Source organism: Pseudorca crassidens, chromosome 2 (genome assembly GCF_039906515.1).
Source record: "Pseudorca crassidens isolate mPseCra1 chromosome 2, mPseCra1.hap1, whole genome shotgun sequence".
Classification (NCBI taxonomy): Eukaryota; Metazoa; Chordata; class Mammalia; order Artiodactyla; family Delphinidae; genus Pseudorca; species Pseudorca crassidens.
In genome coordinates this window covers 125,667,036-125,679,792 of record NC_090297.1, presented here as the reverse complement: position 1 = coordinate 125,679,792, position 12,757 = coordinate 125,667,036, and the positions used below count along the sequence as shown (strand labels likewise).

Sequence of the window (12,757 nt, the reverse complement as noted above, 5' to 3'; positions counted from 1 at the left end):
CTCAGCCCCTTTGCCCATGGATTTTAGGCCATTTAAAGTGTACTTAGGGCTTCCCTGGTGGCACAGTGGTTAAGAATCCGCCTGCCCATGCAGGGGACTCGGGTTTGAGCCCTGGTCCAGGAAGATCCACATGCCACGGAGCAACTAAGCCCATGTGCCACAACTACTAAGCCTGCGCTCCAGAGCCTGCAAGCCACAACTCCTGAAGCCCGGGTGCCTAGAGTCTGTGCTCTGCAATGAGAGAAGCCACTGCAATGAGAAGCCTGCGCACCACAACGAAGAGTAGCCCCCGCTCACCGCAACTAGAGAAAGCCCACGCACAGCAACAAAGACCCAACTCAGCCAGAAAAAAATAAATAAAATTTTTTTTAAAATGTTAAAAAAAAATAAAGTGTACTTAGACCCATCACTTACCTTACAATGTACAAATGTACTTTTGATTACATGTAGGACTGAGGAGGGAAGACTGTGAATATTTTCTAGAATGATGGATTCCTGAGTGGCATAGACATGCTGAACACATCCTGTAAGAGCTCCTAATAGCTGTACCATTGTCTGGAAATATGGAAAGAAGTTTCATTCAGAATATATTTTCTGTGTACCTAAAAGGTGTCAGACAATATGCTGAGTGCTAGGGATACAGCAGTGAGCAAAATGGACCCTCTCTCTGTTCCTCCTTACACATAACTACAGTCTGTCAGAACTACAAATATTAAAAGTGGCTAGGAACTTCCCTGGTAGTCCAGTGGTTAAGACTTCGCCTTCCAACGCAGGGGGTACAGGTTCGATCCCTGGTCGGGGAGCTAAGATCTCACACGCCTCGTAGCCAAAAAACCAAAAATGAAAAAACAGAAGCAATATTGTAACAAATTCAATAAGGACTTCAAAAATGGTCCACATCAAAAAAATCTTAGGGAAAACCCCCCCAAAAAACCTGGCTAGCCATTTGGTTAAAAAAAAAAGAAAAAAAGAAGAAGTTGGAATCCTAACCCACAACATCAAAGTATATGGCAGGTGTTCTACACATACGCTTTAGAATTACAGGCAGGGCATGCTACCTTGATTACTTGTCTTCTTATACGAGTTTAGGTATTTACTAAGCATGAAATTGTATAAGAAATTCAGAATTTATGTTTTTTGCAATATCTTTATATCTTTAATTCTATAAATTTAATTCTAGCATTGGGGCATTATATAGAGAATATAAAGTTAATTAATATTTCACACTCTTTAAGCTCTCCCACCCCCCTTTCTAATATATTTGACATACCTGTAAAATATTTCTTATAGTGGTCTGGATTTCTAAATTTTGGCTTGATAGTCCTCTGGCTTGACTGGTTAACTCATACATCATGTCATCATATAATCTCACAGTCTGTGAAAACAAAGCAGGTCATAAACAGTAGTAACAGAAGTCATTAAAAAAGGAAAGGCGTATCTTTAAAGAAATAAATTAGATTTGATTTTGCATTATTAACAGCTACGGGATATTGTCTAGTGTAACAACCACACCTAATAAAGTTAATAAAATATATATTTTGTATAGTGTTTCTATAGTATTTCTATTTTTTGTATACTATTTTTCTACAATAGAATCTCCTTAAAAAAAAAGCCTCCAACAAAAATTGATTTGTCTTCCATTTCTGTGATTTGAATCTACTTAATAACATCCATAAAAAAATATCACTCAAAGTTCATTTTTTGGTGATGTAACAAAAGTGCTACTCTTACACTTAAATAAATAAAAGATGATATCTTAACCAATCAACATCCATGTGAACATTTACAAGGATATTTTCTGGTAGTGGTAATGAATTTGTGCTGAATTACCTATTCACTTGTTTTCTAACCAGTTCCCCTTTCTGACCAACTCAAAATACTGTTCCTGGGTTAGAGACATAGTACGTGACCTCAGAACTAAGTGTTTTTGTCTGTGAAACATTAGCCAACCTAAGATCTTAATACTCTCAACAAGTTAAATGGCCTAAACACTACACTACAAGAATAACCATAGTCAGCAACACACTGTAACTAAAGAGGGTACTGCTTCCCATAAGCCTGTTAACACTCAACATCTCGTTTTCATCTATATACTAGCCGGACCTTTTTTTGGCAGTCAAGAACAAATTTTAAGAAACTTTTTAGATAGAGAACAATCGAGTGAATATGAGTAAAAGGAGTTCTGATAATTATTTGTTTCAAAGCTAAACTTAGAAATCCATTCAAGTAAGAGATAAGTTATCATAAAAAAAATGTTTCATTTTGTCACCAAAGTATGTTTAGTTCCCACAATTAAAAAAAAAAGTTATGACTCTGCTTTTCAGAGAAAAGGTATACCACATATATCTAAAAGGTAACAATGCAGCTGGTGAATCTGATATTTTCTTTTAAGTTACTTGATTTTACCAATATTCCAGCCATTTTTATTCTGAGGCTTCTTTAATAAATTTTGGATCCATTTTTCCAGAAAATGAAATTTAACAATTATTAATAAATTCTACAGAGAAGATAAAGAAAGAGACTTAACTAACTTCATCATCCATCCCAATTTTCAATGAATAGCTTTAAAATACAAGAGTATTTAAAACCAACTACAAATAATGTAAATTCAATTAGTAAAGGATCCATAGTCTCTGAAAATATGTTTTTTAATCACCTAATGATCATACTGACACCATCATATTCTCACATAAGATCTATTTTTAACTATTTTATTTGTATTTCAAATATGTGATACATTGGGAATTCCCTGGCAGTCCAGTCGTTAGCACTTGGCACTTTCACTGCTGTGGGCTCGGGTTCAATCTCTGGTCGGGGAACTAAGATCCCACAAGCCTCGCGGCACAACCAAAAACAAAAAAAGTGATACATTAAGAAATTAAGAATAAATGGTCTAAAACTGAGGCCAGATCTTAACAGCCTTTATAACAAGTAAATTGATTAAGATAATAATAGTACTATACCTTTGGAAGCACTTGTGAAAAGAAAGTCTGTTCCAATGTCAGGTGGTTCATATGAGGTAAAAACATTTCTACAATAATTTTCAGAATTTCTATAAAGGAAAATAGTAACATATTTTGTAGCAATATTAAGTCATGTCAGCCAACAAAGGTCACTACCCTTTCCCAGATTTGAGAATATGTAAATACTAGCAATCAAAAGCTTTGTACAGTTTCAAAATGCCATATTCTATGTAGAGAAACTATTAACAGTTAAACAACCTGAAATAATAGAAAAATTTTAAAAAACAAAACAAAACAATGTATGTGTACAGCAACTGAAGATCAGTTAATGGATGTGGGTACATCTACTGAATAGGATCTGCTATCATTAAAATGATTGTTAGAGATCGTTTAAAACCATGAAAAAATGTCCACAATACATTAAGCTAAAATGAAAAAACTTCCAAATAGTGTAATTCCGATCTTAATATATATATAAACATGTATATACAAAGAATAACCGATAGGCTGGCAGGAATATATAGAATCAAGATGAGAATATCCTATGCCAAAATCTTAAACATTTCAGATTAATGATTGTTTTATTATCTTTTATGTTTTTCTGCATGTTACAAATTTTCTATAATGAATATGTACAACTCTCATACACAGGATAAAAAGTAACTGTTCCTTAAAAAAATCAGACCCCACAGGCAGCACACAGATCCAAGATTATAAACAAATATTCCACAACCAAGTGAAATGTAAATAGAAAACTCAAAATATATGAGTAAACTCTACCTCTCCTCCTAACTAAATAAATAAATTACGTCAAGTAAGATTAATGAAGACAGATGAAGAAAGTCAACCTTTCCAAATGACAAATTTGTCATGCCTAAACAATCAGCCTTTTGTAACTTAGAAAGTATTTTCTAATTGACACTAAACATGTTAAGAGGCTGAAAGTTATTAAGTAGACTGCAAATTATGTTTTATATTGGCCTAACCAGTTTAACAACTAACATTTACAATTTACAATGTGGGGCTTCCCTGGTGGCACAGTGGTTGAGAGTCCGCCTGCCGATGCAGGGGACACGGGTTCGTGCCCCGGTCCGGGAAGATCCCACATGCCGCGGAGCGGCTAGGCCCGTGAGCCATGGCCGCTGAGCCTGCGCGTCCCGAGCCTGTACTCTGCAATGGGAGAGGCCACAACAGTGAGAGGCCCACATACCGCAAAAAAATAATAATAATAATAAAATAAAATAAAATAAAATAAAATTTACAACGTGCTTATACACACATTATCAAACAGAACACTTTTGGTATCTATCCAAAATGGAATTTAAAACTTTAAGTACTGTAATTTGAAGTAATTTGGTCATTTTAAGTAACTGAAGATTACAAAGGCTGTAACGCTATAATAGGAAGAATAAACTTAAAGGGTATACAAAACTATATTTAAATTTAAAGGGAATACGAAACTGGGATATGTGGGACTCAGGCCTTAAAGACATCAAAGTAATCGTACAATTAAGATAATTTTACTTACGAATATGCTCAAGCCAACTGTCAGAATGCTGATACATAGAGTAAAAAAATTAAGGAAGATACTAGGATCAGTAGTAAGATATTCACTACTGAGAACAGATTTTAAAAGGACCCTTCTTGAAGTTTAAGCAATGATCAGTAAGAGATTGAAATTAGACTCAAATTACTGGCTTAATTTTGCTGTAAAAAATGTAATGCTTACTAGGTATAATGAAATATAATGAAAATACTTTAAGGAAATGTTTTCAAAATCGCTCAGGGATAAACTTATCTTTTCAAATTGTGTGTAGTTATGACTTATTTCTGACAGATGAGAAACAGTCTATAATGATCCATGGGTTTCTGGTTTCTGAAACAGAAATTTCTTCCTCCTCAGCACTTCTATAGTACTTTATTTGCACCTGTCTTAAGTCACTGATCAACTCTTATCTTTTCATGTTACTAGCATATCTATCTTACCACCTAATCAGACAGAAACTCTTCTGCACATAGAAGCTTACAAATACGTCATAATAAATTATGCTATGTTCATTACAAACGTTAATGGTAATCACATTATAAACTATACACTTTTCTACCATTCAGAATTGTTAGAAATGTTTTCCTGTAAAAATAATATACAAATTATTAAAGTATGTATCAATAAGAAAAATGAATAAGCCATAACTCTGTCACAGTAATACAGGAATTGATTCTTTTTCTGAAATCTTACTTTGCATATACATCTTACAGCAGCAATCAAAATGAAATATAGTCATTAACTCATTTTAGTTCAGTAGGGTAGAATTTGCATCGTGGATCAATTTCAGTAAAGGTCAAAAAAATTCTAGCCTCTTCCAAAATTAAACATAAGTTATAATTACGCAGACATGCAGGTAAAGACTGGAAAATAAGGGACTTCCCTGGCAGTCCAGTGGTTAAGACTCCGCGCTTCCACTGCAGGGGGCACAAGTTTGATCCCTGGTCAGGGGACTAAGATCCCGCAGGCCGAGCGGCGCGGCCCCCCGCCCCCGCAAAAAAAAGAAAGACTGGAAAATAACGTGTGAAATGCAAAACATGCAAATAATTATGTTTGGGTGATGGAGTTACTGAAAATTTCTTTCATTTGTAGAAAAAGTGCTGAAGTAAAACCAAAAGTTGAAAAAAAATTTATCTAATGAGATTTTCAGGCAGTTTTAAAACATGACAATATCTTTTAGCCCTTCACTGAATGCTTACTATGTGCCAGGTACTATTCTAGGTGCTGGAGAAAACAAAATTCCTGCCTTTATGAACTTTACAGTACAGTGAGGAAAAGTAAAAAGAAAACAAAGTAAACAACATAATTTCCATTAAGGTTGCTTCTGCTCTTTAGAAAACTGAACAGGGCAATGAGATAAGTATTACAGACTGGGTTTGGGAGAACCACCTAAGACTGAGGACACTGAAAATGGCTTGCTGGCGTGACATCTGAGCTGAGATCTGAATAATGAGATGGACAAAAGGCTGAGAGAAGAACTACGCTGAAGGATCAGCAAAAATGAAGATCCTGAGGTAGGTGAGCTTCATGTATATGTGGACAGAGTGTAGTGAGCTAGGTAAGCGAGGAAAAGGCTTAGAACATGAGGAGCCTTGAAGGTAAAAGTTTAGATTTTATTCCTAATTTGTTAAGAAGCCACTGGGGTGGAGGGAGTGGTTTAAAAAGTAAACAACATGTTTTTCACTTTTTTGTGAACTTATTTTGGAGAATGGATTATAAGAGGACGTGAGTAGAAGCAAGGGAGCTATTAACAATAGTTCAGGTGAGAGGTTATGGAGGTTTGAAAGAATGGTAGCAACCAGGATGGAGATAAGCATTTGGATTCAAGATATAGTCTAGGTCAGAAACAAAAGGACTTGCTGATTGGATGTGAGAGAGAGAGGACTGAAGGTTTTGGCTTGTAAAACCATTTATTTAGATGAAGAAGACTGGCGGGAAGAACAGGTTTGGGTTCTTTTGAATTTTAAGTTTGAGATGCAAAACCAGGTGAGAATGTTGATTTTTTTTTAAATGTAAATAAACAAGCTTGGGAATTCCCTGGTGGTGCAGTGGTTAAGAATCCACCTGCCAATGCAGGGGACACAGGTTCGAGCCCTGGTCCGGGAAGATCCCACACGCCACGGAGCAACTAAGCCCGTGTGCCACAACTACTGAGCCTGCGCTCTAGAGCCCGCGAGCCACAACTGCTGAGCCCACGTGCCACAACTACTGAAGCCCGTGCGCCTAGAGCCCGTGCTCCGCAACAAGAAGCCACCACAACGAGAAGCCCGTGCACCGCAATGAAGAGCAGCCCCCACTTGCCACAAGTAGAGAAAGCCCGTGCGCAGCAACAAAGACCCAACACAGCCAAAAATAAATAAATTTATAAAAAATAAAAAAAAATAGGGCTTCCCTGGTGGCGCAGTGGTTGAGAGTCCGCCTGATGATGCAGGGGACACGGGTTCGTGCCGCGGTCCGGGAAGATCCCACATGCTGCGGAGCGGCTGGGCCTGTGAGCCATGGCCGCTGAGCCTGCGCGTCCGGAGCCTGTGCTCCGCAACGGGAGAGGCCACAACAGTGAGATGCCCGCGTACCGCAAAAAAAAAAAATAATAATAAAAATAAATAAATAAACAAGCTTGACTTTCAATTATTGAAATCCCTCTATAAGCTTGAGAAGAAAAAGAGGAACCGTGTTTCTTACCTTTGTTCCCCCGAAGCCTAACACTGCCTGGTACATATAATATTCTGTACCTAGTAAAATTTTTTGAGGAGGAGGATGGCTTTTTGTTACCAAAATCAAAAATCCTTGAGGACAGCAGTTCCATGTCTACACGATAACTAAGAAAGCGCTTTGGTACCTAAGTGGGACCACCTGCCAATGCCCAGGTGAATGATTTCTATGTGACCGTAATATTTATATTTGGCTTCAGCTGTAAAAAATTATTTTTGCAGTGTTCAGACTCTCTCAAGTGAAGGTCTTGTTTTTCTTTTGAGTGTAGTTTTATGTGCTCAAAGCTGTTAAAAAAAAAATTACCCTTTAACATGAAGGGCTAGGACTCCAGGTACATTTACAACCAAAAAAAGATTCGACTTCTAAATGACCTGCATCTGGACAACGGAGACGTTAAGTACCTCACACCCAGCAGATGAAAGCCAATTAGCAAAGGAAGCAACTCCTTCTCACCAGCAATAAACCGAAAGAGGTTCAAAAAGGGGAGGGGAAGAACATTTGTATTTACTGAACATCTTTTACAGACTTGGCACCATGTCAGAACTACGTCCTTTAGATTCTCAAAATAGTGAGGAAGGTATTCATTTTCACCACCCATTTTAGAGATGAGAGCTCAGAGTACCTCGCTCTCTCTACTTCATTCAGTCACCTCACCTTACAGCTCAAGTCTGAGTCCTTGCCTCTCCCCGCTCCCGCCGCCCCATGGAAAAGTACTCCCGCTTAACTGCACGTACAGAGCAACTCAAAGGCCCAGAGAAATGGCAGAAAACGCCACATCCACTGCCAAAACCACTGGCAGAACACCTCTGCAAGCCCTTCGGATGCCAAAGCCAGGCATGCCTTCGGTCTCGGCACCCACGGCTCTCGCTCGCCCTTCCTCCCCTCGCTTACTCATCTCGCTCATCAACAGAGAAAGGAGAGGGTTGAAGCCGCAGGAACCCAACACGGCCCTGCAGCGGGTGTGATGAGACAGGAGAGAAGGTTGGAGACAGGCCCCACACCCCTCTCTAGGTGGAAGTGACAATGAAGGATATAAGGAGCCGAGGCAGGACAGATGGCAGTTCCCGGCGGCATAGCTCCTCCGGCCAGCTACTTAATTCTTCCAGGGGAACCGCGCTCGCCGGGACAGCTCGTTCCTGAGACATGCTTTCGCCCAAGACCAAAGCTTCGAAACACTCCCGCCGGAGCCAAGACCGGAAACTCCCACCGTCCCGGCAGGCCTTGCGAGCCAAAACCATAGAGAGGAAGGGCGCCGCTTTCCTTAGTGAGCCCGGGCCCCACACGACTGGGAATAAAGCCGGGCTTGTCTGGCCCGCGGAGGCCTCGACACACTGGTGCGCGCTTTCAGTCGGGAGGGTCTGGCCGGATTACTCTGGAGCTGGGAACCTGCCGGGGAGCTAGCGTCCACAGGTCTGGATCGCTGTAACGTTGCTTTTGAGACGCTTTGGGGGAGGTGAGGGCCGGGAGTCCACAGATTTGCTACACTCCGTCCCTTGGGGCTTTGAGGTTGCACATCTGGTGTCGGGTTTGACCTGGGACTTACAGCCAGAAATGACTCCAAGCCCCGCTGTGAAATGGGATAGAAACAGGCGCCTTCCTACCCACTTAATGTGTTGACCCTACTCTGTACGTCCTATGTAATGGGGATAAAGACCCACCTGCCAGAACTGTTGTGCAAATTGAAGTAGACGGTATATTTTAAGTGTCTAGCCAGTAGATACAGAGAAGAGTCTCTTTATTAAGTTGCTTCCATTTTCTACGGATCTCCCCGCACAGTTCAGTGCCCTTATTCTGTGTCAAGCTAATCTTTACTAATTACTCCACAGTTACCTCACTCCCAGTACACTTAGAGCTGCAGGTCTCCACGAAATGTTTGTAGTGAGGTCATTTGAATGAATTTACACACATCAGAGCATACCTGTGACTGTTTTTAAAGGGATGTTCATTTATCAAAATACAATCTTGAAGTCCTGTTACTTGAAACGGTAACAGATTGAAGAGATTCTGGCAGTTTCGGAGGTTAATATGTTTGGGCAGGGTCGTGACAGATGGAACACACTAAATAGCTAGGCTTGTCATTTCCTGCCTGAGAATTTTGGACTTTACCTTATTTCTAGTTGTTGCTGCTGCTGTTATTTTGTTTGTTTTTACGGTTTATTCTCTTCTCCAGCTTTTTTTTTTTTTAAGATGTCGGGGGTAGGAGTTTATTAATTAATTAATTTATTTTTGCTGTGTTGGGTCTTCGTTTCTGTGCGAGGGCTTTCTCTAGTTGTGGCAAGCGGGGGCCACTCTTCATCGCGGTACGCGGGCCTCTCACTATCGTGGCTTCTCACTGTTTCGGAGCACAGGCTCCAAACGCGCAGGCTCAGTACTTGTGGCTCACGGGCCTAGTTGCTCCGCGGCATGTGGGATCCTCCCAGACCAGGGCTCAAACCCGTGTCCCCTGCATTAGCAGGCAGATTCTCAAGCTCTGTGCCACCAGGGAAGCCCTCTTCTGCAGCTTTTGAAACCTGAAGGGTGTGTGTGTTTTCAAGTCTCTTTATCTCCCTGTCCCTCCACCGCTTTCATAGAAAAGGCAGCTGCTGGGGGTGGAGCAGGGGACTGTTTAATATTACATTTACGTAAAATGTGTCATTTTGCTTTTTAATAACAATTTTCTTTTTTTTTTCTCCAGAGCTAAATTGAAAAAAGAGCAAAGACCTCTTAAAAGTCATTTGGAAATATCTCTGAATATTGTAACTGTTTATAAGCAGCTAAAGAGAAATGGATCTCCAGCAAAACTAACAGAATAATTGAAGCAGGTTTACGTGTGTGTCATCAGTTCTATCCAGAAGTTGAAGAACCTTCCTTTGAGTTTAACGATTGTGTGCATTTTATGAGAGAATGACTTTTCAATTTAATTTCACTATAGAAGACCATCTGGAAGATGAATTAACATCCCTTGGAGATGGAGCTTTGGCCCTAGATTCCTCAGAAGAATCTTCAGTCTCAGAAAGACAAAAAGGTACACATAGAGACAAAAAACATCCTACAGAACAGTTTGACCTGCTTCAGGATCATTTGTGGGAGCATAAGTCAGCAGGAAATGCAGGTCCCTCTCAAGACACAGGCAGCTCACTCAATGCAGCTAACAGTTCAAGTAGCTTGGAGCCACATGAAAAACAGCCCTGCTTTAGAGTTGCCAAAGAGCATGCTATGCCTAAAGATTTAAAGAAAGTGTTAGAAAATAAAGTCATAGAAACATTACCAGGTCTCCAGCATATGAACATATCAGTAGTGAAAACCATCTTGTTGAAAGAGAACTTCCCTGGAGAAAACATCATTTCAAAAAGCTTTTCTGCTCACTCTGATCTGATTACAGGTGTTTATGAAGGAGGTTTAAAAATCTGGGAATGTACCTTTGACCTCCTGGCATATTTTACAAAGGCCAAAGTGAAATTTGCTGGGAAAAAAGTGTTGGATCTTGGTTGTGGATCAGGGTTGCTGGGTATAATGGCGTTCAAGGGAGGTGCCAAAGAAATTCATTTTCAAGATTATAACAGTGTGGTGATTGATGAAGTAACCTTACCTAATGTAGTGGCTAACTCCACTTTGGAAGATGAAGAAAATGATGTAAACGAATCAGATGTGAAAAGGTTCAGGAAATCAAAAGTAGCACAAGCACTATGTAAATTCCGGTTCTTTTCTGGGGAGTGGTCTGAGTTTTGTAAGCTTTTACTAAGCAGTGAAGAACGTTTTGAAAAATATGATCTCATTCTTACCTCAGAAACCATTTACAATCCAGGTTATTATGGTCCTCTGCACCAAACATTCCTTAGATTGTTAGATAAAAATGGACGGGTGCTTTTGGCCAGCAAAGCACATTATTTTGGTGTGGGTGGAGGTACTCATCTCTTTCAGAAGTTTGTTGAAGACAGGAATGTATTTGAGATGAGAACACTCGAAATAATTGATGAAGGACTAAAGAGATTCCTAATTGAGATGAATTTTAAGTACCCCAGTTAATGCCCACTGAGTGTCCTAAGTGAAACAAACAAAATAACCAAAACTTGAATGTTCGATTTCTGCTTTGCTGTTATTTTTTTCTGAAATTATGATATTTAGTTTTGTTTATCCAAATAAGAGACCAACTATATTAGCGACATTGTACTTGCTAAGTGAGACTGAAAAAATAGTGCTCCTCAGCATTTGAAAAGAGCTCCTAGGAAATCATTTTGTGGGAAAGTTTTCTGTTCTCCACTTTCATTCAATTTGACCTTTCTACCACCTTTAGCATATAAATTTGTTCCCAGGAAAATCTGCCATTTTTTACCTCAAGTTTGAATTTCTTCCCAGTCTTTGTCAGTTTCTGTTCACATGAAGTGCCTGATCGATCACCATGCTGTTAATTCTAAAGGCATACATATGCATCACTAAATGATTCTGAATCTAAATATTAGATTGAAGGCCTTGGGTAACTAGGAAGAAGTTTTTGTTTTGTTTTATTTTTATATTCATTTATCTTGTATAATAAGAATTAGAATGCTGAGCAGTTGAATTCAACATTAAGATGGAAGAAATAAGGGGAATCATGATAGAGAATATAAAGATGGTACAGAAAACTTACAGTGCTTGTAGCCCTTTTTAGCCAAGGAAGTAGGAGACCCTAGGGTCTTGGTAGGAGGAAAAAGAATAGGAAACAGAATTCCAGATTCTGGGGAGTAAAGACTCTTCACTAGTTAAGTAGGGCAAAGAAGGGGAGAAAAAGTATTTTGATTCTAATGCAAAAATGTTCACACTTAACATATCTAAAATTGGGGTCTACCTTACTGTCTAATAATTATTGTACAACTGGCAGTATTTTTTTCCTTCTTGAAGGTACCTAAAATAATGGTACGACTTGGATTCAATGAAATGTGATATTTACTGGACATCTGTTAACTAGGCACTTTGTATATATCTTGCTTAATATTTATAACCTCATAAAGTATATATCATCCCCATTTTAATAATGATCATAATAGCTAACAGTTTTCAGCATTTACTATATGCAGGGTAGAAGAGATTTACATGTACTAACATATAATATTCGTAACAGCCCTGAATTAGGTTATAATTACTATCTAGATTTTATAAAGAAATTGAGGGACTTCCCTGGTGGTGCAGTGTTTAAAAATCCAGCTGCCAATGCAGGGGGCATGGGTTCGAGCCCTGGTCCAGGAAGATCCCACATGCCGCGGAGCAACTAAGCCCGTGCACCACAACTACTGAGCCTGTGCTCTAGAGCCCGCGAGCCACAACTACAGAGCCCGTGCACCAAAACTACTGAAGCCCACATGCCTAGAGCCCATGCTCCGCAACAAGAGAAGCCCCCACTTGCCACAACTAGACCACATACAACAACGAAGACCCAACGCAGCCGAAAATAAATTAATGAACAACAACAACAAAAAAAATTGAGACTCAAGAAAGTAAGTAATTTGATCCCAATCACATTCCTGACATTCAGAATCAGAATCTGAACTGAAGTCTTTTTAAAAGCTTCACTCTTCACCAC

At 39.4% G+C, this 12,757-nt stretch overlaps 2 protein-coding genes across 5 annotated transcripts in view; one reads left to right on the top strand and one right to left on the bottom strand.

Annotated features, from left to right (window-relative positions):
• FIRRM (FIGNL1 interacting regulator of recombination and mitosis) overlaps positions 1-8,448 on the bottom strand; it is a 44,628-nt gene extending 36,180 nt beyond the window's left edge. Inside the window, exons 1-5 of one of the 4 annotated variants that reach the window (XM_067728597.1) lie at positions 8,256-8,448; positions 4,492-4,531; positions 2,964-3,052; positions 1,271-1,375; positions 415-555 (exon numbers count right to left, since the gene is read on the bottom strand). In XM_067728597.1, coding sequence (XP_067584698.1) covers positions 415-555; positions 1,271-1,375; positions 2,964-3,052; positions 4,492-4,531; positions 8,256-8,366 — 486 coding nt within the window. In that variant the 5' untranslated portion in view covers positions 8,367-8,448. Of the gene's footprint in view, positions 1-414; positions 556-1,270; positions 1,376-2,963; positions 3,053-4,491; positions 4,532-7,955; positions 8,215-8,255 lie in introns of those variants that run through there. The other 3 variants (XM_067728595.1, XM_067728594.1, XM_067728596.1) reach the window with 3 other exon arrangements.
• Positions 8,421-11,275, top strand: METTL18 (methyltransferase 18, RPL3 N3(tau)-histidine). The gene is made up of 2 exons (XM_067728608.1): positions 8,421-8,631; positions 9,896-11,275. Exon 2 carries the CDS (start codon positions 10,105-10,107, stop codon positions 11,224-11,226), a length of 1,122 nt encoding a protein of 373 aa, XP_067584709.1. The 5' UTR covers positions 8,421-8,631; positions 9,896-10,104; the 3' UTR covers positions 11,227-11,275.
• Positions 11,276-12,757: the final 1,482 nt, after the last annotated feature.